The sequence below is a fragment of the Rhinatrema bivittatum genome, chromosome 2, assembly GCF_901001135.1.
Source record: "Rhinatrema bivittatum chromosome 2, aRhiBiv1.1, whole genome shotgun sequence".
Lineage (NCBI taxonomy): Eukaryota > Metazoa > Chordata > Amphibia > Gymnophiona > Rhinatrematidae > Rhinatrema > Rhinatrema bivittatum.
This window is the reverse complement of record NC_042616.1, coordinates 355,868,297-355,893,000: the sequence shown is the minus strand read 5'-3', so window position 1 is coordinate 355,893,000 and position 24,704 is coordinate 355,868,297. Positions and strand designations below refer to the sequence as shown.

General features: G+C 44.0%; 1 protein-coding gene across 2 annotated transcripts in view; it reads right to left on the bottom strand.

The window, feature by feature from the left end:
* PDCD6 (programmed cell death 6) overlaps positions 1-24,662 on the bottom strand; it is a 257,393-nt gene extending 232,731 nt beyond the window's left edge. Inside the window, exon 1 of one of the 2 annotated variants that reach the window (XM_029589920.1) lies at positions 24,271-24,662. In XM_029589920.1, the coding sequence (XP_029445780.1) occupies positions 24,271-24,359 (89 nt within the window). In that variant the 5' untranslated portion in view covers positions 24,360-24,662. The remainder of the gene's footprint in view (positions 1-24,270) is intronic. The other variant, XM_029589921.1, reaches the window with a different exon arrangement.
* Positions 24,663-24,704: the final 42 nt, after the last annotated feature.

The window sequence follows — 24,704 nt, the reverse complement described above, 5'->3', positions numbered from 1 at the left end:
TTAGAAAATCAAATTAGAAAGAACAATTTGAGGATATTAAATTTTCCTAAAACTCATTTGATATCTTCATTAGATCTATTTAGAAGTTATCTTGTAAATGTATTGAAGTATACTAATGAAACAATTCCTGCAATTGCTAGAATTTTTATATACCTCAATACCAGGAAGCTGAAAATTCTTTAAATCAAAAACAGGATAATCAAATGGATAATTTGAATTTATCAGAAGTATTTGAAAAATCATTTGAAACAAATATAGGAACTAGAGCTACTCTCATTGTACAATTTTCCTTTTTATCCGAAAGATACTTTACTGAAACTATATTTCAGATATCAGAAAGTAAAGTTTTATGGCCAGAGTGTAAGAATTTTTCCTGATCTCTCTCGTAATACACAAATCAGAAGAAAGGAATTCTTATCAATGAAAGGAGTAGCCCTACAAAAAGGGGCTAAATTTGTTTTAAGATTTCCCTGTCAATGTATTATTATCTATCAGGGAATGAAATATGTCTTTAATCAACCTAATCAGTTACGATCATACTTGGAAGGCTAGTCCTAAGACTCTCCATTGGCTGGTAGAGTAGTAGTTAATGGTGAGTGTTGACATTATTACTAATATTTGATTTAATTTGTTGGAGTCTGCTTCCTGTGTTATTTCTCTCTCCATTTTCTCAATTATCCTAGGATTGTAATTCAAAGATAAACTCACAGAAGTTTCAGTTAGGATGTTTGATTTATTGGCATGTGGTTGTATCCTTATTTCTAATAATCTGTGAAATGTATCTTAGAAATTTAAAAATTCAATAATTAAAAAAAAAAAATCCCCATAGCTCGCCTGATAGCTGGTATAGGCAAGAGACTATATTTCACTCATGGCTCCCTGTGTACTACAAAATTCAATACAAAATTGCTTGTCTTATACAGAAAATGACCAGCTCAGATGCTTTAACATGGATATGTTGCGTATTCACAATCAATCCAAGTCTCTCAGATCCTCTCAAAGAGGCCTTCTCAATGTACTGTCATTATGTTCTGCCCGACTTTGCATGACAAGGGAGAAATCCTTCTTAATGGAAGTCACTACCTGGATACTTGCAACTATGTACCTGTGTCAAGACTTTAGGAAAATGTTTAAAACATCTTTTTAACCCGGCATTTTCTGATATTTGAGCAGATAGAGCTTATCTGTTTACCAATCCATATAGGTTTTTATTTGTGTTTAGATTTTACATGGTAATTGTGTTTGGTAGGAGTAATTTGCTACAGATTTTATACAAAAGGAATTTAATGCAAAACAAGAGTCAATAAGGTGGGTAAATTAGGAAGATATACGTAGTTTAACTGTAGTGTGTGAGGGTTACTGCCAGACAAATATAAAACAAATCTATAATTAAAAAATACTTTATATTTCTGTATTTTCATATATAAAGTATTTTTTAATTATAGATTTGTTTCTGTATATTTGAAATGTGAAAATTTAGAAATAAAGATTTAAAAAAAAAACAAAAAACTTTAGGTTAGCTTTACATCCCTGCTCCCTTAGAAATTTTAACTCTAAGACAAATCAACAAATTTTGATGCAGGAAGTAGTCCAGCTGGCAAGAGGTCATATGTGTGCACTAAGAGCAAAGAGCTCCAAGCCCTCAGAATGAGTCCAATCTCTGGAGGCTAGAGTGGCAGACCTGGAGAAGCTAAAGAGACAGAGAGGAATATAGAGGAGACCTTCAGGGACATAGTAGAGAAGTACCATCTCCAATCTGGTACCCCTGTGCTGCCTTGGAGGAGAAAGGTCAACTGGAAGGAGAGCATCAGCTTGATGAGGCAAACAGGAAGCAATCCTATAGCTAGGATCTGCTCCCAGGTGATTTAGTATCCTTTTGCACAGAGGATCTCCAGGGGCACGTGCTGAGAAGGGAAGGATTAGGATGGCCATTACAGTTGGTGATTCAATTATTAGGAAGGTTGATAGCTGGGTGGCTGGTAGACATGAGGATTGCTTGGTAAGTTGCCTGTCTGGTGCAAAGGTGGCAGACTTCAGGCATCACATTTATAATGGAGTTATTCTGGAAACTCTTTAAACAAGCTTTTCCAGAATAACTCCATCCATTATCACGCCTCAGTTCTTCCTCGCCTCCCCCCCCAATTCGATATTCCCATTCAATGCTTGATACCTGCCTCCTCCCCTCCCGCCAATTCCTCCTGCTCCAATAACGTTTTATATATTCTCAAAGAAGTTATACTCCTGCTCCAATAATGTTATGTATATGCTCAATTTTTATATGCTCCCCCCTCCCCCCCAACAATGTTATTTATATGCCCAATAAGGTTATGTATATGCTCCTTCCCTACTCTCTCATCTCCTCTAGATCAAACAATGTCATGTATATGCCCAATTAATCCTTCCCACAACTCTCCCTATTCCCTCTTCCTTCTCCTCTTGCTCCTACAATGCTATGAATAGGCTCAAATATTCCGCTGTACAGCACCTAAATCAAGTTCTCTGTAAACTGTTATGTTACCCTTCCCAAGTTATCGCACCCTGTTCTTTGTACAATGTTTCTGGTTCAATGTTTCAAGTTCTATGTAAACCGTTATGATGTACCCACGAATATCGGTATAAAAAAAAAGCTTAAGATAAATAAATAAATCACATTTATTTATTTATAGGCCACCTTTCTGGGATACAATCATGGCGGTCCACATAATTAACAATCATAAGTAAAAACAAACAGAACAATAAGCACATATACATAAAAGCAGGCATTAAATAGATAGGATTTTAGATAGTGCTGGGGAGGAGCAGACCATCTTGGTACATATGGGTACCAATGACATAGGAAAGTGCAGGAGGGAGGTTCTGGAAGACAAATTTAGGATTTTAGGTAGAAAGCTGAAATCCAGAACCTCCAAGGAAGGATTCTCAGAAATGCTCCCGTTCCATGTGCAGGACCAGAGGCAGGCAGAGCTCCAGAGTCTCAATGCGTGGATGAGACAATTGTACAGGGAAAAGGGTTTTAGATTTGTTAGGAACAGGGCTGCACTTTAGGGGAAAGGGTGGGGGGGGGGTGCTTTTTTCAAAAGGATAGGCTACACCTTAAACCAGAGTAGAACCAGGCTTCTGGCACTAACCGTTAAAAAGGAGATAGCACAACTTTTAAACTAGATGGGGGAAAGCAGATAGTCACTCAGTAGCGCATGGTTCGGAATGATGCATCTATGAAGGATACTAAGACAACAAGGAATATCTGGCATCCCAGTAGAGAGGTTGCAATAAATGCCAAAAGTGGACCAGGTAGCTTTAAGTAAAGCACAAAAAGATTCCAAATTACCCCTGTCAACTGATGAGCAGATTATTAATACAAACAAGAAATATACTTTGAAATACCTATATACAAATGCTAGAAGTCTAAAAAATAAGATGGGAGAATTATAGTGTATTGCACTGGATGAAGAGATAGATATAATTGGAATCTCAGAGACCTGGTGGAAGGAGGATAACCAATGGGACACTGTGATATCAGGGTTCAAATTATATCAAAAAGATAGGATGGGTCAAATTGGTGGAGAGGCAGCACCAGACATTAGAGAGAGCATTGAGTCAAACAGGAAACAAAATTCAGTGTTGAATCTTTATGGATACAAATTCCAGTTGAAATAAAAGGTACTAAAATAGTAACTGGGGAGTATTACTGTCCATCCTAGCCAGAATGAACTAACAGACAATGAACTGCTAAAAGAAATTAGGGAAGCTAACAAAATCAGCAGCACAGTAATAATGGGTGATTTCAATTACCCCAGTATTGACTGGGTGAGCATTACATCAGGACATTCTAGAGAAGTAAATTTGCTAAATGAAATAAATGACTGCTCATGGAGTGGCTGGTACAAGAACCAACAAAAGGGGAAACTATTTTAGACCTAGTCCTGAGTGGAACACAGGATTTGGCATAAGAGTTAACAGTGTTGGAGCCACTTGGCAAAGTGTTCACATTATCATCAAATTTGACTTAAATGGAGGAAGCGCAAAAAAGAAATCCACTACAACAGCATTTCATTTTTAAAAAGGTGACTGATAAAATGAGGAAAACGGTTAGGCAAAAAACTGAAAGGAGCAACTGCAAAGATTAAGAGTTTAGCTCAGGCATGGACTTTGTTTGAAAATACCATGTTGAAAGTCCAGGACAGATGAATTCCATGCATTAGAAAAGGTGGAAAGAGGGCTAAATGATTACTGGCATGGTTAAAAGGTGAGATGAGAGAGGCTATATATCTAAAAGAACATCTTTCAAGAAATGGAAAAGGGATCCAAATGAAGAAAACAGGAAACAGCATAAGCACTGGCAAATCAGATGCAAAGCAGTGATTAGGAAGGCAAAGAGAATTTGAAAAGAAGCTTTACACTTTAAAATACATCACATCACACATACCCATGAAATTGCAGTCCTGCTATTGGAAATTTGTAAACTATCAATAACATCATCTATAGTATCTGAAGACTGGAAAGGTGCGAATGTAATGCCAATTTTTAAAAAAGGCTGAATGGGTGGATCCAGGAAATTGCAGACCAGTAAGTCTGACTGTGCCAGGCAAAATGGTAGAAACCATCATAAAGAACAAAAATGCTGAACATATAGATAAGCATAGCTTAATGGGGAAACACCAACATGGGTTTAGCCAAGGGAAGTTTTGCCTCACAAATTTGCTAGATTTTTTTTGAAGGCATATGAATAAAAGGTGAGCCAGTTGATATAGTGCAGTGGTCCCCAACCACCAGTCCGTGAACCGGGACCGGGCCATTGGGGGTTTTTTGCGGGTGTGTCGCGCGCTCCCGGTCTCTCCCGCTGCCGTTGCCGCCGGGCTATCAGCACGTTCAAGCCCAGTGGGAACGGCAGCGGTGCTAGAAGCTGTGGCACCCGCGGCTGGCCTTTTCTTCTTCCCGTGCCTGCCCCCCCCCCCCCGTGACCTGGAACAGGAAGTGATACGCGGTGCGCGGGAAGGAGAAAGAGCCATGCCGCGTGATAAAGTAGCAGCGGCGGCGGCTGCAGCATCGGCCCCCGAGCAATTGAAGCAGCCAGTAATCGAGAAAGGAGTCAGCAGCATGAGCCTCCCGCGGCCGATGGGATTCTTCTTTCTTGGCCTGCGGGGGCTGCTGCAGCTACCATTTGTGCTCGGGGGGGTGGGGGGGGGGGGGGGGAGAGGAAGTGAGCGAGAGAAAGAGAGAGAAGCAGCAGCCAGCCAGTGTGTGATTGAGAGAAACTGGTCAGAGAGCTGATGTGTGTGTGTGTATGTTTGTGTGTATGTGAGAGACAATGAAAGCGACTGCTCAGGGAGATGACTGATGTGTATGTGAGATTGTGAGACATTAGTCAGGGAGGTGACTGATGTGTGTGTGTGTTTGTGTGTGTGAGAGAGAGAAAAAACATGGAAGTGAAAAGTCTGGGTATGTGAGAAAGCATGGGCATAAGAAGCCTGGTGTTGTGTGTGTGTGTGTGTGTGTGGGGGGGGGGGGGGGGGTGTGTGTGAAAGAAAGCATGGGAGTGAGAAACCTGGGTGAGTGTGCATGCATGAGAGAGAGAGAGAGACTGGTTGGTAAGGTGACGGTGTGTGCGAGAGAAAAAGACTGATGTGTGTGAATGTGAGAGAATGTGATTCAGGGAATGAGAAGCCTGTGCACGTGGAGAGCGAGCATGGAAATGAGAGAGACTGGTGTGTGTGAGACACAGCATGGGAGGGAGAATCCTGTATATCTGAAAGAGAACATGGGAGTGGGAAGCCTCTGTGTGTGTGTGTATGCATGAGCGAGATCAGGTGACTGGTGTGCGCGTGTGTGTGTGAGAGAGAGAGAGAGAAAGTGATTATGGGAATGAGAAGCCTGTGCATGTGAAGAGTGAGCATGGGAGTGAGAAACCTGGGTGTGTGTGAGACACAGCATGGGAGGGAGAAGCCTGTATATCTGAAAGAGAACATGGGAGTGGGAAGCCTGCGTGTGTGTTCGTATACATGAGAGAGGTCAGGTGACTGGGGTGTGTGCGTGTGAGAGAGAGAGTGTGATTATGGGAATGAGAAGCCTGTGCATGTGGAGAGAACAAGCATGGGAGTGAGAGACTGGTGAGTGTGTGTGTGTGTGTGAGGGAGAGAGACAGAGAAAGTGATTATGAGAGTGAGAAGCCCATATATGTAAGTAGAACACGGGAGTGGGAAGCCTGTGTGTGTGTGTGTATGGCACGAGAGAAACTGTTCAGGAAGGTGACTGGTGTGTGTGTGCGCCAAAGACTGTTTGGGAGATGATTGGTGTGTGAGAGACAGAAACTGGTCATGGGGGCATGACTGGTATGGTGTGTGTGTGTGAGAGACATGGGCACTAAGGAAGAGGACCATAAGTATAGGGCTTAGCTTCTACTGCTGCTTCTGGTGTGTGCCACGGCCTGCATGGAAGGGGAGTAGGAGAGCTGCTGGAGGGGGTAAGTAAAGGTGGCTTTTTAAGTTTATTTTTCTTGATTGACTGCCATTTTAATTGTGTGATGTCTGCTTTTTTGAAATATTTTATTGGTGTTTGGAGAATGTTTAATAGTTTTTATGAGTTTTTAATTGTTGGATGTTATTCTGTTCATAGCTGTTTTGAAACATTTATTCTGCTTATTAGTATAGTTTTACAATTATTTCTGTGTGGGGATCTATAGCTGCTTGCTAGTTCCGTTTTCCTAATAAGAGGTGTATTGGTTTTTAGGACCTGATTTAATATTTGTAGTGTTGCCTTTTCATAGATAGGGTTGCTCCTGTTTGAGTGTATTCCATAATACAGGTGTAACTGTGTATGGATTAGTTATGTGCATTACTACAGATACTGGGAGTATGTTAGGTCGGTTCTGTGTCTGTTACAGAGATGAGATATTTTACTAGCATGTAAGTGTTTGTATCGGTCTTATTTTTGTGTTTTCTCAAGAGGACATGTATTGGTGGTAAACTGCTGTCTTTTCATAAGTAAGGCTATTGAGCCTGGAAGTAGAAGGAGTTTGAGTTGCTGTTACTGAGATGACACCAGAACCAGAATATCTTTTTTGTAGGGTGAGTTGTATGGGGCATGTCATAATTCTGCTTTACATCCATTATTGTGGGTCAGGGGGGTTTCCGTGGATGCAAACTGTACTTTTATATCTAGCCCCGTGACGATCATGGGTCAGTGTGTCATGCATGTGAGAACCTATGGAGTTGAGTCACATTCACATTATAAATGTCATAATTAAATGATAAGTGTGCACTAAAATCCAACCCCCTCCATAACCCTGCCCCCATATGACCAAAGCCCCGCCCCTGCCCCGCCCCGCCATGGAAAAATGGTCTTGCTTGAAGCCGGTCCCTGGTGCAAAAAAGGTTGGGGACCACTGATATAGTGAATCTATATTTCCAGAAAGCATTTGACAAAGTCCCTCATGAGAGACTCCTCAAGAAATTAGAAAGCCATGGGATAGTGTCCTATTGTGAATTGCCAACTAGTTAAAAGACAGAAAACAGTAGGGCTAAATGGTAAATTTTCCCAATAGAAAAAGGTGAATTTTTAAATTTTATTTGTTTAACAATTTTTTATTGCATTTAGTACACATCAACTAGAAACATATCACATGTTGAACACAGGCACTCTTCAGCGTCCAACATGTTACAGAGAAAATAACACAGAATGCAATTTTCAAAACAAAAAGAATACATTAACTGTCCCCTTCCCCCCTCTGCCCTTCCCCCACCAGTGAGGGCTGAATATACCGCCAAGCAAAGGCTATTATCCTTGCGACCCGAAGACCATGCCCAACAGTTTAAAACGCCAAACATTTAATCATTTAGGATCAAACTCCTCACTCTGTGTGGCAATGCCTGGATGTAGGGATCCCAGATCTGTAGAAATTTACGCCGATGATGCGGGGAACTCCGTGCTGTCAGCCAAATGGATTTGCATTAAACGATGCCAATGATTCCTCCAAGCCCAGAAAGAAGGCGCCACTGTCTCTTTCCACTGCAAAAGAATCAACTTCTTCCCAACAAAACATGCCTTCATGAATAACATACGGTTCCCAGCTGAACGTATACGCAATGGGGGAATACATTCAAAGAGTATCATTAAAGGAGAGGCGGATATAGGGGTCCCCAGCAACCCAGCCAAGTAGGATACAATTTGCCTCCAAAATTTTTGAACTATAGGACAGCCCCAAAACAGGTGAGATAGAGTACCCCTCTCCTTGTGGCACTTCCCACATCTGTCATTGGGCGTTAAATCCGAACGAAACGCTAGGTGTGTAGACACATAAGCCCGCCAAAGAAATTTAAACTGCATTTCTCGATAGTAAGAATTAAAAGAGATTTTTGCTATGCATCTAAAACTAGTACCCACTTGGGCAGGCGTGACGTTAAACACTCCCTCTGTATTCCAACAGTCCGCTATAACTGTATGGGGGGGGGGGGGGCTGAGAAACCAAGCCCCGTAATTTATGATAGTAATATGAAAGAGAGGGTACCTGTGACTTCCCCAGCAAAAAGCAATCTATAAGTAACAGACACCCCCTAGGTTCCCGGCTATCAGGCGATAGGGATTTTACGTAATGTGTGATCTGCAAGTAGGCAAATACGGACAGTTGTCTTCCCCCATATAGGGTCGACGTTTGTTGATAACTTAGCAGGCGGCCCGCATCATCCAGAACGTGACCCAGCAGGGTTATACCAAGGGCTGCCCATCTCTGAAAAACCGCCGTGGAGGAGCCAGGTGAAAAATCTGGGTTACCCTGTACCGGCAAAAAAGCCGCACATCCCTTAGGGATCTGCAGTAGTGAAAGCAACCGGGCCCAAGTCTGCCTGATCGGAATTATCAAGCCCGCCAACTGTTGGGGCAGATCCAATTGCGCACTCGTGGCCTGTAGCACATAGCGGGGGTCCCGGTCCCCTAAAGTCGTGTGGTCCGCCTCTAAGTAAGTATAGAACCCCTCTCCTAGTAGCTATTCCCTGATCACCCGTAAGTTACTTGCCCAATTATATAACCGTAAGTTGGGGACGCTAAGACCTCCCGCCCCCCACCTGCCCTGTAGGTGATATAGAGCGATTCCGGATTTTTCCCCACGCCAAAAAAATTTCCGCATCTCCCTTTCCACTCTTTTGAGATCTTTAATCTTGAAAATAACCACCAAATTCCGGAAAACGTAAAGCCACTTGGGCAATATGATCATCTTAAAAACATGAATTCTCCCCCCTAGCGATAGCGGAAGAGATCCCCACCTGAATAGCCGTTCCTCAGTAAGGGTGATAAGGGGCCCAACATTTAATGCGTAAATTTTATTTATTTAGACATTTTATATACTACCGTTCCAAATGAAGATCATAACAGTTTACAAAAGTAACATTCATACTATAGATCAACACAACAGGGATTAATATAAAACTGTGATTTTCTAATAAATATTAACTAAAGGTCTAGGACAGCAGGTTTGTTCTACAGAAGTTCTATTTCCACATTTTTCAACATAGAAGTCAGTGAGTTGTCTTAAATTTAATATCGCTCATTACTTATTACTCATTTTTCAATTATCTTTGTCCTTGATTTTATGGTTTTCTGCATTCTGATATTTTAAAGTTAGGATATAAGTATTTTTGAATAGCCATGTTTTCAGCTCACATTTAAATCTTTTTTTTTTCTGGTATCAAACAACATCTCAGGTAGAGAATTCCATAGCTTTGGGCCCGCTATGGAAAACATATGATATCTTATTTGCATCAGATGTGTACTCCGTATTATAAGGACAGCCAATAGTCCTTTATTTTGAGATTTTAGTGCTCGCTGTGGTGTGTATGGTTGTACTGTCATGCCTATCAGACAGGGATTACAGGAGTGGATGATTTTAAATATTAGTGCAAATACTTTATAATAGATTCTGGATTTTACTGGCAGCCAGTGCAGTGATATCAGCGAGGGTCTGATGTGATCAAATTACCTTGTTCCTAATAAAAGTCTTGCTGTGGCAGTTTGTAATAACTGAAATGGTTCTAATATACCTGTAGGAAGGCCTAAAAATAGGGAGTTACAGTAGTCTATGTTTCAAAAAATTAGTGTTTGTAAAACGGTATGGAAGTCCTCAAAAGTTAGTAAACGTTTCAACCGATGTACTATGCACAGCTTGGTGTAGCCTGCATTAATTATTGTATGTGCTTTTTCATTTTCAAATGATTTAGCGAATGGGATGTAAAACTATGTCATCAGCGTATAAGGAGGAGGAAATTCCTAAATCTGCCAGTAATTTACACAGCGGGAGCATATACAAATTGCAGTGTTGATGATAGTGCTGATCCTTGTGTGACACCTATATCAATCTGAAAGGTATCAGATATGTGGTTGCCCAGTTTGACTTGGAATGTCCTATTAGATAAAAAGGAAGAGAACCATGATAACATTCCCGCCAATTCCAATTTTGCTCAGCTGCTGGCATAACCTGGTATAGTCCACAGTGTTGATTAAAGAAATGAGTAAAGTCTCAACTGAGCGATTTTTTTCTAAATCCAAATTGGTTTTGGTATAGAATAACATGGTCTTGCAAATGGTTTACCAGTTGGGATAACACTGCTTTCAAGAACTTTTGCAAGAAAAGATAAATTGGATATTGGGCGATAGAATTGATGATTGGGACAACTACCAGTTTTATTTTTTAGAATTGATTTTATCATAGTGGAATGCCCCAGAGATCTGTTCTGGGACTGATGCTTTTTAATATATTTTAAAATGACCTGGAAATGTGAACAAGTGAGGTAATCAAATTTGCCGATGACACAAAACTACTCAAAGTTGTCACATCACAAGAGGATTGGGAGACACTGCAAGAGGATATTGTAAACTGGGAGACTGGGCATGCAAATGGAGAAATTACTTACCTAATAATTTCGTTTTCCTTAGTGTAGACAGATGGACTCAGGACCAATGGGTATTGTGCTCTTCTGCTAGCAGATGGGAGACAGTCAGATTTCAAATCTGACGTCACTCTAGATATATCCCTACAGTAAGCTCAGCTCTTCAGTATTCTCTTTGAAAAGCCATTGTGGATATATCTTTGCTTAAATAACTTGACGAACAGGTGATCCATTTTGCACACTGGTTCCGATCTTTCCGGGTATCGGACTAGGAGTCTGCCGACGTTTAGATGGCGAAGAAGGCGTGAGTCTTCCGAGTCCTTATGCTCATCTGGATATGGTAGCAAGATGGTTTGGTTCACGTGAAACTGGGAGACCACTTTTGGTAAAAAGGAGGGGACAGTGCGCAATTGTATGGTTCCAGGCGTGAACCTAAGGAACGGTTCCCGACAGGATAGTGCCTGTAGTTTGGAGATGCCACCAAGAATGCTTTCTTCAATGTTATGAGGCGTAGCGACAGACCGCGTGTTGGTCTGAAGGAAGCCCCAGCTAGGAAGTCTAATACTAGATTGAGATTCCATAGAGGCACTGGCCATCTTTGGGGTGGTCAGAGTTGTTTAACCCCTTTCAGGAAGCGGGACATATCTGGATGGGTTGATAGTCTGATACCGCCCACTTCGTCCCTGAAACAGGCCAGCAATGCAATTTGGACTTTGAGGGAGTTGAGCGACAACCCCTTCTTCATGCTGTCCTGCAGAAATTCCAGGATCATGGTAATTTTGGCTGTCCTCGGGAGAATTCCACGGTCCTCACACCAGGCTTCGAATACTCTCCAGATCTGTATATAAGACAGGGATGTGGAGAACTTGCACGCTTGGAGCAGCCTTTGAGTACCCACGCGTCTTCAGGCTAGCCCTCTCAAGGGCCAGACCATAAGAGAGAATCGAGATGGGCCTTCGTGGAGGATCAGTCCCTGCCAAAGAAGGTCCCTATGTGGAGGTAGGCACAGAGGGTTTCCCGCAAGTAGTCTTTGCATGTCTGCGTACCACGGTCGTCTTGGCCAATCCGGGGGCGACTAGTAGAACTAACCCTCTGTGATGTTCTATCTTGTGGATAATCCTGCCCAGTAGAGGCCATGGGGGAATGCATACAGTAGGTCTTCCTCTGGCCAGGTCTGGACGAGGGCCTCGATTCCCTGGGATGGTGGTTCTCGTCTGCAGCTGAAGAACCTGGGAACTTGGGCATTGAGACGAGTTGCCAGTAGATCCATGGCTGGGAGGTAGTCTGCTAAGACGTTGTCCTTTCCCGCAATATGGGAGGCAGAGATCCTTTGTAGTTTTATCTCCGCCCATGCCATGAGGGGGTCTATCTCCAGAGAAACCTGCTGGCTTTTGGTTCCTCCCTGGCGGTTGATGTAAGCAACTGTTGTCGCATTGTCCAACATTATTCTGATTGATTCGCCCTGGAGTCTGTGGCCAAATCACAGGCACACAAGTCTGATTGCCCGAGCTTCCAGGCGGTTTATGTTCATTCCGCCTCTTTCTTGGTCCATTGTCCCTGGGCCGTCATTTCTTGACAGTGTGCTCCCCACCCTCACAGGCTGGAATCCGTGGAGTGTAAGATCCAGTTTGGTGGGGATAGGCTTACTCCTCTGCTTAGGTGTTTTTCCTGTAGCCATCATTGGAGCTGAGCCTGAACATCTGCTGGTAGTTGGAGGTGAATTGAGTAGTTTTGGGACAATGGATTCCACCGTGACAGTAGGGCAGTGATGACCAACCTTTTGCGCTCAGTGTGTCAAAATTCATTAAAAAAAAACCGAGCATAACTCGGGTGGTGTGTCACTTCTAGAAAAATCCATAATTTTGTGATATTTGTAGCTCTAATATTAGTAACAAAAAGTTAATTTTAATATATTTATTTATTTATTAATAAAGCAAAAACAAATAATTCTTTACCTTACCTGCTTAGTGACTTTTTTGTTGCTGAATTTCATTGGCTAAATCTTCAATTAAAACACTCTCTCCCCCTCCACCCCCCCCCCCCCCAAACTCTTACTCCCCTGGAATTTCTCATACACACTCATGCTCTCACACTCACTGGCTCCCTCACATACACACACACCCAGGCAGGCTCCCAGTCATTCTCACACACACACACACTGAACCCCAGGCAGGCTCCCATTCATTTTCATACCACTCCCGCTCCATCCTCCAGGCAGGCACCAATTCATTCTCACGCAGGCACCCATGCATTCACACACATACACCCCCATGCAGAGACCCATTCATTCACATGCACACACTAAAGGCAGACCCCCCTCTCTTTTGCCAGCAACCTCAGAACCTCTCTTATTCCTCTGCTGCCACTGTCACTGCTGCCACATGGCTATTGGGGAGGCGCTGATTGCTGCTACTGACACTGAAGCCCATTCTGCTGCCTCCTCTGTGCAGGCCCCGTGGGCTTCCACTTTCTCCATGCTGATCTCGTACATTGTGAGATCCGCATAGAGAAAGTGCTATTCTTGCACATTCCCAAAGATTACATGTGCCAATCACTAAAAAGTAATTTATTTTGTTTTTTACCTTTGCTGTCTGATCTTCGTTTTCTAATTGGTTGGTCACAGGCTTTTTTTTCCCACCTTCCCTTTCTTATTTTTTTGCCAGTTCCTTTTATATTATCTTTTTTTCTGTTTCTTTTCTCTCCATCTTCTTCCCTCAAACACACAGGTTCTCATTCTCACATGCATTTCTCTCTCACACACACACACACAGGCTCTCACTGTCACATGCTCTCTCTCATACAATCATTCATACACACAGTCTCTCACTGGCACATGCTGTCTGACTCACACACACAGGCTCTCTCTCACTCTCACATGCTGTCTTGCTTAAGCACATGCTGTCTCTGCAAACATTCAGGTCCTCACTCTCACACACAATATCTCAACTCATCTCATACACGCACACACACACACACCCTCTACAGACCCTCAGCCTCTCTCTCACCTCTGGGCCTCCTCTTAGCGGGTCGCCGCAGGATGGGCTCTGCGGCGGCCCTGCTACCGGGCCTCTTCCTCTTCTCGGGCTGCTGCGACTTGGGATTCGCGGTGGCCCGTAAACGCAAGCGCTGCTCCTCTTCTGCACACGCTGATGCTTCACCTCCTTCCAGCCCAGGTGGCTCCGGCAACATTTAGTTTCGGGGCCGCACAGGCAGGAAGGAGGAGGAGCATCAGCGCATTTAAACGTGATCTTTTTCTTCGGGCCGTGGTGACGTGAGCCTCACCACGGCCCTGCCTATCTGCCTGTCGCTGCGCCCGGGGGCATTGTGGGGGGGGGGGGGGGGATACTAAAAAACTATTTATTTATTTATTTAGCATTTGTTTATATACCGAGGTACAGCTGACATAGCCTTCACTCCGGTTTACATTATAACCAAACCAGTTACATTTAAATTCATAACAGTGTAAAGAGAATGAATCAGAACATTAACTTAAAAAGTCAATAAATACATTGACCATACATTGAACAATAGTTATTAGTGTAAGCAACACTTGAAGTAGACGGTTGACACCGTTAAAGAGAAAAAGGTTTCTGCAAGACAGGACGGAATACAGAAGGAGGGGATTGCAGGCATAAAAAGGAACGTGAAGGTGGATATGAAACAGATTATGTTCAATTGTCATTAGGTGAGCAGCCATTGTACGACTCTGAGAGTAACCAATCTTTGAGATCTTTTTTAAAAGATTTAAAGTTTTCTTGCGAATTGAGGTGTTGAGGTAGTGCGTTCCATAATTTTGGGCCGATGATGGAGATGGCTCTATTTCTAGTGGAGGATAATTTGGCTTGAGGTAAAGAAGGGACATCCAGCTGAACTTTATATGTAGATCTTGTTGTACGTGAAGATTTATGTAGATGTATAATATTGTCCAGGGCAGACAAGTCAACTTTGTGAATTGATTTGTGTAGGATTGTGAGTACTTTGTACTCTATTCTTTTTTTAACTGGTAGCCATTGTAAGTTGTATAGTACTGGGGATATATGGTCAGATTTTCTTTTACCAGACAGGATTCTGGCAGCTGCGTTTTGGAGTAACTGCAGAGGTCTTAAACTTGAATTAGGGAGGCCTATCAGAAGGGAGTTGCAGTAGTCCAAACTGGAGAAGATGAGGGCTTGAAGAACGGTTCTGAAATCCTGGGGATGAAGCAGCGGTTTTAGGTGTTTGAGTATTTGAATTTTGTAAAAGCCTTCTCTTGTTTTTGTTGTGATGTGCTTTTTAAAATTTAGCTCATTATCTAGCCAGAAACCCAGGTCTTTAACGTTGTCTCTGAGTTGAATTTGAATGTTATCAAATTGGAAGGGTGGAGTGGAAGTTATACCAAAGTTTTTTCTTGTAATTAATATACATTCTGTTTTGCTCATATTTAAGCATAATTTTAGATTGTTCAGCAGATTTTGTATTTCTTTCAGGTGTGAGGCTGCTTTTGACATTGTTTCTTCTAATGATGAAGTAATGGGAATGAGAAGTTGTATTTCATCAGCATACATGTAGAAAATGATGTTAAGGCTTGTTAAAAGATGGCATAAAGGAAGAAGGTAGATATTAAAGAGAATAGGTGATAAAGCCGACCCTTGAGGAACTCCAGTATCTAGAGGGATGGCCTCAGATGAAAAGTTGTTGTAGAAAACTTTGAAAAATCTGTTATTAAGGAAAGAGGAAAACCAGTTGAGGGTTTTTCCAGTGAGCCCGATGGATTCCAGGCTAAAAATAAGCCTTTTGTGGTCCACAGTGTCAAAGGCTGCTGACAAATCGAGGAGGATCAGAAGGTGATCTAGTTTGTTATCAAAGCCTCTTAATAAGGTGTCAGAGAGATTGAGTAGTAGGGTTTCTGTGCTGAGGTTTTTTCTAAAACCGTGTTGTGTGGGAAATAGAATTTTGTGGTCGTCAAGGTGTTCGTTTAGTTGTTTCAGAACCGCCTTTTCTGTCAATTTAGCAAAAAGGGGAAGGTTTGATATTGGGCGGTAGTTGTTTAAATCTTTTGGGTTGAGGTTTTTTTTCTTCAGTAGTGGAGTGATTGTAGCGATTTTTAATTTGGTAGGAAGCTCGCCCTCAGTAAGCGATTTGTTGATGATTGCTGCTATTGTTGGGGCTAAGGGATGAGCGATTTCCTTTAAAGCTCGGGTTGGGATGGTGTCCATGACATGACGTGCAGGGTTTATTTTTTTCAACATTTTCTCTGTTTCCAAGTTGGAGATAGGATTGAATTCACGCCAGGGACTTATGTTTGATAAAGGTTGCTTTTCTATGATTGATGGGGAGTTGAAGGCATCCGTGATTTTTGAAATTTTGTTCTTAAAGAAGATGGCTAAGTCTTGGCTCAAATTTATTGTTTCAGTGGTAGTGGGATTGTTGTTTTCGACGATGAGGTTGTTGACTATGTTGAACAGTGATTTAGCTTTGTTGGTAGCGTTATTTATTTTTTTACTGTAGTAATCACGTTTTGTGTTCTGGATGGTTTTTTTGTAGGCAGCTAGATGAGTGCGGTATTTCTGCTGTAATGATGGCTGTTTGTTTTTTTGCCACTCTTTTTCGATTTTCCTGAGAGCCATTTTCATATTTTTAAGAGTGGTGTTATACCAGGGGTTTTGGAGTTCTTTTTTGTTCCTTAGACGTTTGATTTTCTCTGGGTTAATGTTGTTAGCAGTTTCTTCAGTAATATGAAACCAGGATTGGATAGCGTTATTTATGTTAGAAAGGTCGAGATTAGAAAGCTGGTGACCCAGTTCTTGTGGGAGAAGATCAGATTGAAATGGTGGTCGGTATTTGAAGAAATTTTGTGTATCCTTAGTGTAGGTTGGATTGTTGAAATTTGAGTCTTGCATAGTAGAAGATGGTGGTCAGACCATGGAACTGGGCTATGGATAATTGTGGTATTGGAGAAGTAGTTATTAGTGAAGATTAGGTCTAAAGTATGACCTGCTTTGTGAGTGGGGTCATTTACTTGAAGGAAGCAGTTTAAGCTTGAAAGCATGTCAATGAGTGTTTGGCAATTTAGAGATCTTGGGATGACATCTATATGAAGGTTGAAGTCACCAAGAATGATTGTAGGTTTTTTCAAATTAATGTAGGTAATAAGGAACTCGAGCAGAGGAGAGATGTTACTTTCGAGAAGCTTGGGTGGGCAATAGACAAGGCAGATTTGTAGATTTGGTGAGTCGAAGAGTGCAACTTCGAATTGTTTTGGGAGGTTATGTGGGATCATTTTCATTGAGAAATATTTTTTGATAAGTAGGAGAAGGCCGCCTCCTCTTCGGTAATTGCGAGGGATTGAGAAAGTGTCATAGGCATTGTTGTCAAGTTGGTTCAAAATGACTTGATCGGTGTTTTTGAGCCAGGATTCAGTTATGGCGATAAAGTCCGGGTTTTTTTCTTGTAGTAAGTCAGATATTAGCATGAATTTTTTGGTTAATGATTGCGCATTAATGAGAAGAAAGGTGAGGCAGAGTAAATTCTTGTTATTTTTCATAAGTGGGATGTTAATTAGGTGCTTGTGACAGTTTTAAAGGGTCCTCGCAGCTGATAAAAAAATTCCCGATCGTCCACGAAACGCTGCGCGTGTCAGCAAAAAGTCTCGGCGTGTCACCTCTGACACGCGTGTCATAGGTTAGCCATCACTGCAGTAGGGAGTGCTGGAGTGGTCGCATATGGGCCCTTGCCAACAGAATAACTTCCAGGGTTGAGGCCATGAGGCCGAGGACTTGAAGGTAGTCCCATACCTTGGGGCGAGCATTGGTCATCAATCTTCGCAATTGCTCCATCAGTTTCCTTCTCCTCGGAGGGGGAGGAAGACCGTGTTCTGTTTGGTGTCGAACCAGACTCCCAGGTACTCTAGTGACTGAGAGGGCTGTAGACAGCTCTTGCCCGTGTTCACGACTCACCCGAGCTCTGCTGGTCACCTACCAGCTCTCCTCCGAAGACTTTGCCCTGATCAACCAATCGTCCAGGTAAGGATGAACCAGGATCCCTTCCTTTCTCAGTGCTGCCACCACGACCACCATAATTTTGCTGAAGATCCTGGGGCAGTTGCTAGCCCAAAGGGTAGCGCTCGGAACTGGTAATGGTGGCCCAGAATCGCAAAACGCAGGAAGCGCTGGTGATCTTGATTGACTGGGATGTGAAGGTAGGCTTCGGATAGGTCCAGGGAGGTTAGGAACTTTCCCGGTTGTACTGCCATTATAACAGAGCGTTGGGTTTCCAAGTGGAAGTGTGGCACTTGCAGGTGACTGTTGACGTTCTTGAGATCCAAGATGGGCCGGAATGACCCTTCCTTCTTGGGAACGATAAAATAGAAGATATAGCGCCCTGTATTTTGCTGGGGTGTGGGCACCGGGGTTACTCCCTTCAGACTGAGTAGTCTTGTTAGTGTGGTTTCCACTGCCAGTCTCTTGGAATAGGAGTGGCAGGGTGACCTCATAAATTTGTCTCGAGGGATGCTGCGGAATTCCAGAGAGTACCCTTTTTGAATGATGTTTAGGATCCATTTGTCCGACGTTATTTTGACCCATCTTTGGTAGAAGAGGGCAAGTCGACCCCCTATGTCTTCTTACTGTGGATAGGTCGGCTTCTTCTCATTGTGGAGCACGGCTGGGGCCTGCCCCTGGTCCTGCTCCCCTCTCGGTCTGTCTGTTCCAAAAGGACTGAGACCTTCCAGAGGGGCGAGATGCCTGGAACTGTGTGTTCCTGTAGGGTCTAAAGCGCTGGGATCTCTGCCCTTGTTTCTTCTGGGAGAGGGACGCAGGGGTCTTTTATTCTTATCTTCCGGTAGTCAAGGTATTGGAGATTCGCCCCATTTGTTGGCTAACTTCTCCAATTCGCTTCCGAACAAAAAAGAGATCCTTTAAAGGGTATTCTCATGAGATTCGCTTTAGATGTTGTGTCCGCAGACCAAGTCCGTAGCCATAGTTGCCTCGGTAGTGGCAGCCAGAAGACAATGCCCCTGGCTGAGGTGCACACTACATCTGAGATTGCATCGGTAAGGAAGGACGCCGCAGGTTCCATCGTCTCTCTGGAGGTATTTGCATCTCTCGAGAGGAGCAAACAGGAACGTGCCACTAGTGCACAGCAGGAAGCAATTTGCAGTGTCAATGCTGTTGCGTCGAAGGCCTGCTTAAGGATGGATTCCAATCGTCTGTCCTGCATGTCCTTCAGTGCCGCTCCTCCCTCAAAAGGGAATCATTGTTCACTTTGAGACGGCACAGACCATAGCGTCCACTTTAGGGAAACGCAGGCGTTCCTTGGCCGCAGGTTCCAGAGGGTTATAGGGCTTCCAAGGCCCACCTCCCTTTGAAACTGGCCTCCAGGGTATTTCATTCCAGGTCAATCAGTTCCTGGATGGCTTCATTCATTGGAAAGTAGCATGAGGCCTTATGAAGAGACACAAAGATGGAGTTCTTCTTTGGTTCCGCCATAGGGTCAGTGCCAGGAATACCCAGCGTCTTCAGGGTCTGGGAAACAAGGGCTGGTAATTCATCCTTGTGGAAGAAGCAAAGCATGGTTCTGTATGGTTCTATCCCTGGAGGGATTTCTCCTTCTTCCAGGGAGTCACTCATCATCTGAGGTATCTGGATCCCCATTAGAGAAGTTCTTGGTTAGGCATGTCTCGAGGCATGCGAGCAGTGCCGGGAAGATCTTGTGCTTCCAGCAGGGGTTGAGCCTGGTGTGCAGTCGGGGCTGGTTGCGCCTGAACGAAGGTTTGCAGCCCTTTGAAAAATTCCACCCAGGAAAAAGTCCCTGGGTCCATGTTGATCCCAGGAGGGGTTGGAGTAGGGGCCCCAGTGGTGCCCTCCTGTGGGGAGGCCGTGTCAGAGATACATAGGTCCGGGGAACAATTATCAGTAGTTCCGGACCCCTCCGACAGTATGGGTCCGGGCTTTGGTCCCCCCCGGGCCTCTTCGCAATGCTGGCACAGGCAGGACTCCAATTCAGGCTGCACAGCTCTTATGTGGCAGACTATGCAAAGGGAATGTCCCTTGGCCTTCTTGGGTGGTGGTGCCATTGTTTGTGAGCGTGGTAGACCTCAAAATGTGGCTGTGCGTGCAGCTATGCGCACGGGTGCACCTAGTTGTGCGCGCTGGGTGCGCTCGGTTATGCACACGGAGTGCAAAAAATTGTGTGCACGTCTTAGTTGTGTGCGTTGCTGTGCATGTGTCTCTATGGACGCGCGCAAGTTAGGCGCATCGCCTGCCCGGCCTGCCCCGTGCGTACCGCCGGACGAGGAGGGAATATGGCGCAGACGACCCCATTCGCAAAATGGCGCCCCCCCGAGGGTCTCCACGTGGGTGGACCCTTGTACCGAATCGGGACCTAACCCAAGCAGGGCTGCTCAATCCGATCGGTGCTCCTTTAAACAACCTCGTCGGAAGAAAAGGTCGGTACTGCTATTCAAGCCCTGGAGACCGGAGACCTCAACTTAAAGATTTTTTACCTTACCTGGTCTCGGCGTTTACCAGCCGTGTGCCGGGCGGTGTCCAGCCGCGCTCGAATTTGTACCCGCTGGCTTTCAGCCACTCTGGGGGCTAAGTCCACACCGGGACCAAGGCACCTCTGCGGGATATCGGAGATCACCTCAGGAATTCTCAACTGGGGGAGGGACCCTTAGGTTTCACCGCAGGAGAGCGGGGCTTTATCTTTTTTAAGGTAAATTTCTCTCTTTCTTCTTTCTTGATGTAATTGTTAACACTATTCTAGTGTGTGGGATAGTGTCTACATCTGCTGGGAGATGGAGAATACTGAAGAGCTAAGCTTACTGCACGGGTATATGTAGAGTGATGTCAGCTTTGAAATCTGACTCCGCTCCCATCTGCTAGCAGAAGAGCACAATCCCCATTGGCACACTCTAGGAAATGTCCTCAGCACCTCTCAGCACCAGGGCTCCCTCGTCTTGACCCAGCATCACACGGCATAGAACTGAAGTCTCCCTTCCCTGCGCCACCTTAGCGTAAGGGCTGAACCTGCTTTGTTCCCCTCATGGGATAAGCTGAGTCTCCATCTGACTAGGCAAGATGCTGTGAGACAAACAGCATATAGGTTCTAGCAGCAGAGACCGCTTCCATAACAGCCAAAGACTCCTTGCACATAACAGGGACCTTCTGCCCATACAGTGGTGAGATTTGGGGTTTTCTCCTAACTCTTATCCATAAGCAAGTCAGATAGGCTTTTTAGCTACTTTTAGATGCACATTCAGGCTAATGCAATATGTTATTGTATAGCAAATTTTCTAATATTATCGTGCGGTATATAAAAACTTTTAAATAAATAAATAAAATATATATTATCCTTATATTAAGGAGACTTTCATTGTAAATTGTTTTGGTTATTACCTTCTTGTTCCCCTATCCTTCCTACTGCCTCTCTGTTCTACCCCCCACCCAGTTACATTCCCCTGTTGCAATGTATTTTCCAATCTTTCAGTTACTATGTGAACCGGTATGATGTCCCCACAAATACCGGTATATAAAAGTTTCTAAATAAAATAAATAAATAAATAAGTATATTCCTTTGTACCATTTTCTAACACGCTATCCCTCTGAAGATTTTCTAGTAAGAAACTGTTTCCCTGACAATTGCCAAGTTATTGTGCTTAATCATGGTAATAAATCTAAAGATCCTTATCTAAGACAAACAGCCCTAAGACTGATAGAGAGGGTGAAATGTTTTGGTTGTATTCCTGCCAGATTCAGGGCCAATGATTGCAGGGTTCCAAAAAGAGGCCTGATGTATGGCCTCCAGGCCAGGACCATCACTGTAATCAAAAGGCCATGTGGGGAGGAAAGGGGGAAGGGATTTTAAATAGAGAAAAAAAAATCCCTGGTTAGTTGCTAATGAAGGCTTGTACCACCAGATTGCAGCCTTTCAGGCCAATTCATTAAAAAGTGGGAAGAGCCGGCGCTCCGTGTTGAGCGCCCGCTCTTCTGATGCGCGCCCAGGCTCTCTATTGAAATGAGGCTGCACGCTAATAAGGAGGTGCTAGGGACAATAGCGCGTCCCTAGCGCCTCCTTATTAGTGTTAGGGATGGCTGTCAGCGGATCCAACAACCGCTGCTCAATTTTACTGGTGTCCGTTTTCGAATCCACTGACAGTCACGGGTTCGGAAAACGGACACCGGCAAAACCGAGTGTCCGTTTTCTGACCTGCATTTTTTTTATTTTTATTTTTTTTTAATTTTTGGTTCCTCTGACGTAATATCGCTAGGATATTAAGTCGGAGGGTGTACAGAAAAGCAGGCATTACTTTCTATATTCCGAGTAACTAATAAGCTCATCAACATGCATTTGCACATGATGAGCGCAATTAGTTTTTTTTTGGGGGGGGGGGGGTGGGTGGCCGCGCATTTTCCAAGCACTATTACCCCTTACAATATAAGGGGTAATAAACGCTGGTGGGAAATGCACGGTCAATCGCATGTTAAATGGTGCGCTTGACCGAGCGCACCGTTCTGTATCAGCCTGTTTGTTAGGAACGAGCTGGATGTATAAAGGAGCAGCAGTAAACTGGCAAGTAAACACCAAAAACACCCTTGAATTTCCCTGGTGTGCACCAAAAATGAGGTGTGAATAGGTCACTAAAATTTATTCAGGCCGATTCAATAAGAAACATGGGAGAACAGGTGCTCCATGTTGAGCGCCTGCTCTCACAATGCCCGCCCAGCCACCTCCCCTGGGTGCACGATCCTGTATTTAAATATGGGATTGCACTAAAAGGAGGCGCTAGGGATAATTACGCACCCCTAGCACCTCCTTGGCCCAGGAGAGGTGCCTCTATCAGCAGGTTCAGGAAACTGACACTCAATTTTCCAAACCTGCTGACAGCCATCGGTTAGGAAAACGGACGCTGTTAAAACTGAGCGTTCACATTTTTTAATTTTTATTTATTAATTTATTTTTGTGACATTTTTAGTTCCTCAGGCTTAATATTGCTAGGATCTTAAGTCAGAGTATGCACATAAAAGCAACATTTTCTGCTTTTCTGTACACTTTTTTGGGCTGTTAATTGGCTTGGCTGTACACTTTTTTGGGCTGTTAATTTCTGAGCATAAAATGTGCGGAATGGCACTTGAATACTTTCAGTATCCCAAGTGACTAATAGCCTCATCAACATGCATTTGCATATGATGAGCGCTATTAGTTTCCAGAGGGTTTGGCTACGCATTTTCAACACGCTAAACCCCTTGCAGTATAAGGGGTAATAGAGGTGTGTCGAAAACACGTGGCCAACCGCATGTTAAACAGTGTACATGGCCAAGCGCACTTTACAGCATCAGCTTGATAGTGTGTGTGTGTGTGTGTATTGGGGGGGGGTTACAGAGACCACATACAGATATGGGGATCTCATAAGCCATCTTTTCTTCGGAAAGGAGGCAAAAAAAGGGGAACAAAAGCAATCTTGTCCACTGACCAAAATTCCTCTGTGGTACGAATATGAATAGCCATTTACACATTTCATACATACAGTAAATGGTAAACAAGGAAAAGCTGCTAAACCGTTGAATAACCAACCCAATACAAAAACGTGAGACTACAAACAGCAACAGGGTGACAGCATGGTTGTCTAGGGTAGTACCAGATGTATTCTACATTGTCCAGTTTTACCTCTATCAAAAACATTCGCGTGCTCGTGTCCCGATGAGGATTAGTACTGCAAGCAACCCATTTACTCAGGTGAAGGCCCCAATTAATTCTTCCCACGTTTTAGCAAAGTCAATAAAATATCGTGAACCACGACCTAAAAATCAGATCAGCTCTCTGTTTTTCACAGGGTGGGGGCTGAAAAATACTGATAATAAACTATTTTTTGCCAAGTCTTTCACGTCCCTTAAAACCATAAAAGATGTTTTGTTCTCGGTAGACTAAAACTTTTTTTTTTTTATCCCTCCATACTCTCTCCTCTCCAGCTACCCACTAGGTTCCAAACTGCTAATTAACATTTCTTCCTCTAACCCCCGAAAATAAACTAAAGGCGGTTACTGGCCCCACTGCGAGTCCCACCCGAAACATTTCTCACCTCCTCCGAAAACAAGTTACACGCCAGCCCGAGCCCGGCAGCAGACAAGTTCAAAGCCGGAGTTGCTGCCTCTCTGCGCCAAAGGCAAAACCAGCTTTAACAGAACGAGTCTCAACAAACCAGATCTCTCGATTTCGCCATTCCCACGCTCCCTTCAAACATGACAGCCGATTCGGGTTTAGGGTTAAGAACGGGCAATGACAACTCTGAGCTACGACATCGCACCACCCCACCAACCCTAACCAAACCACCCAAAGAAGCAAAAGACATTCAGCAGAAACCCCGCGGGGAGTCACCCTCTCTTCTCCCGGGTGAGGCTCTCATGTGCCCCGCACTCACCGCTGGAAGACGTTCCAGAGGAAGCTCTGGTCTGGCACCAAACCACCTCCACCGGGTCGGTAATGTTGCTGTTGCCCATGATAAGCCATAGCGGATCGGGAGAAAGGCTGACAGTTCTTTTATCAATTAAGCCAAGACTCCGTCCTTCGAGTCTAGCACTCTCATGCAAACACCTCCTCGCTGCTTCTATCACTAGCTGCTCATTTCCGGGTCCTCCCTGCGGAACAGGAAGTTACTACTGCCTTGGAGTCCGAATGCTTTAGCCCGACTCGACAAAGCTGAGAAAAGGGAACTGAGGAAGCACCAGATGGGGCAGCAAGAATTTATTCCACAAAATTTGGCATCTCTCGCAGTCCTCTCATCCGCTGCGCCCAACAAGGAGGCCTCCGGGCTGAAAGCGGAAAGATGCGGGAAGTGAGTACCAGGGAACTGTA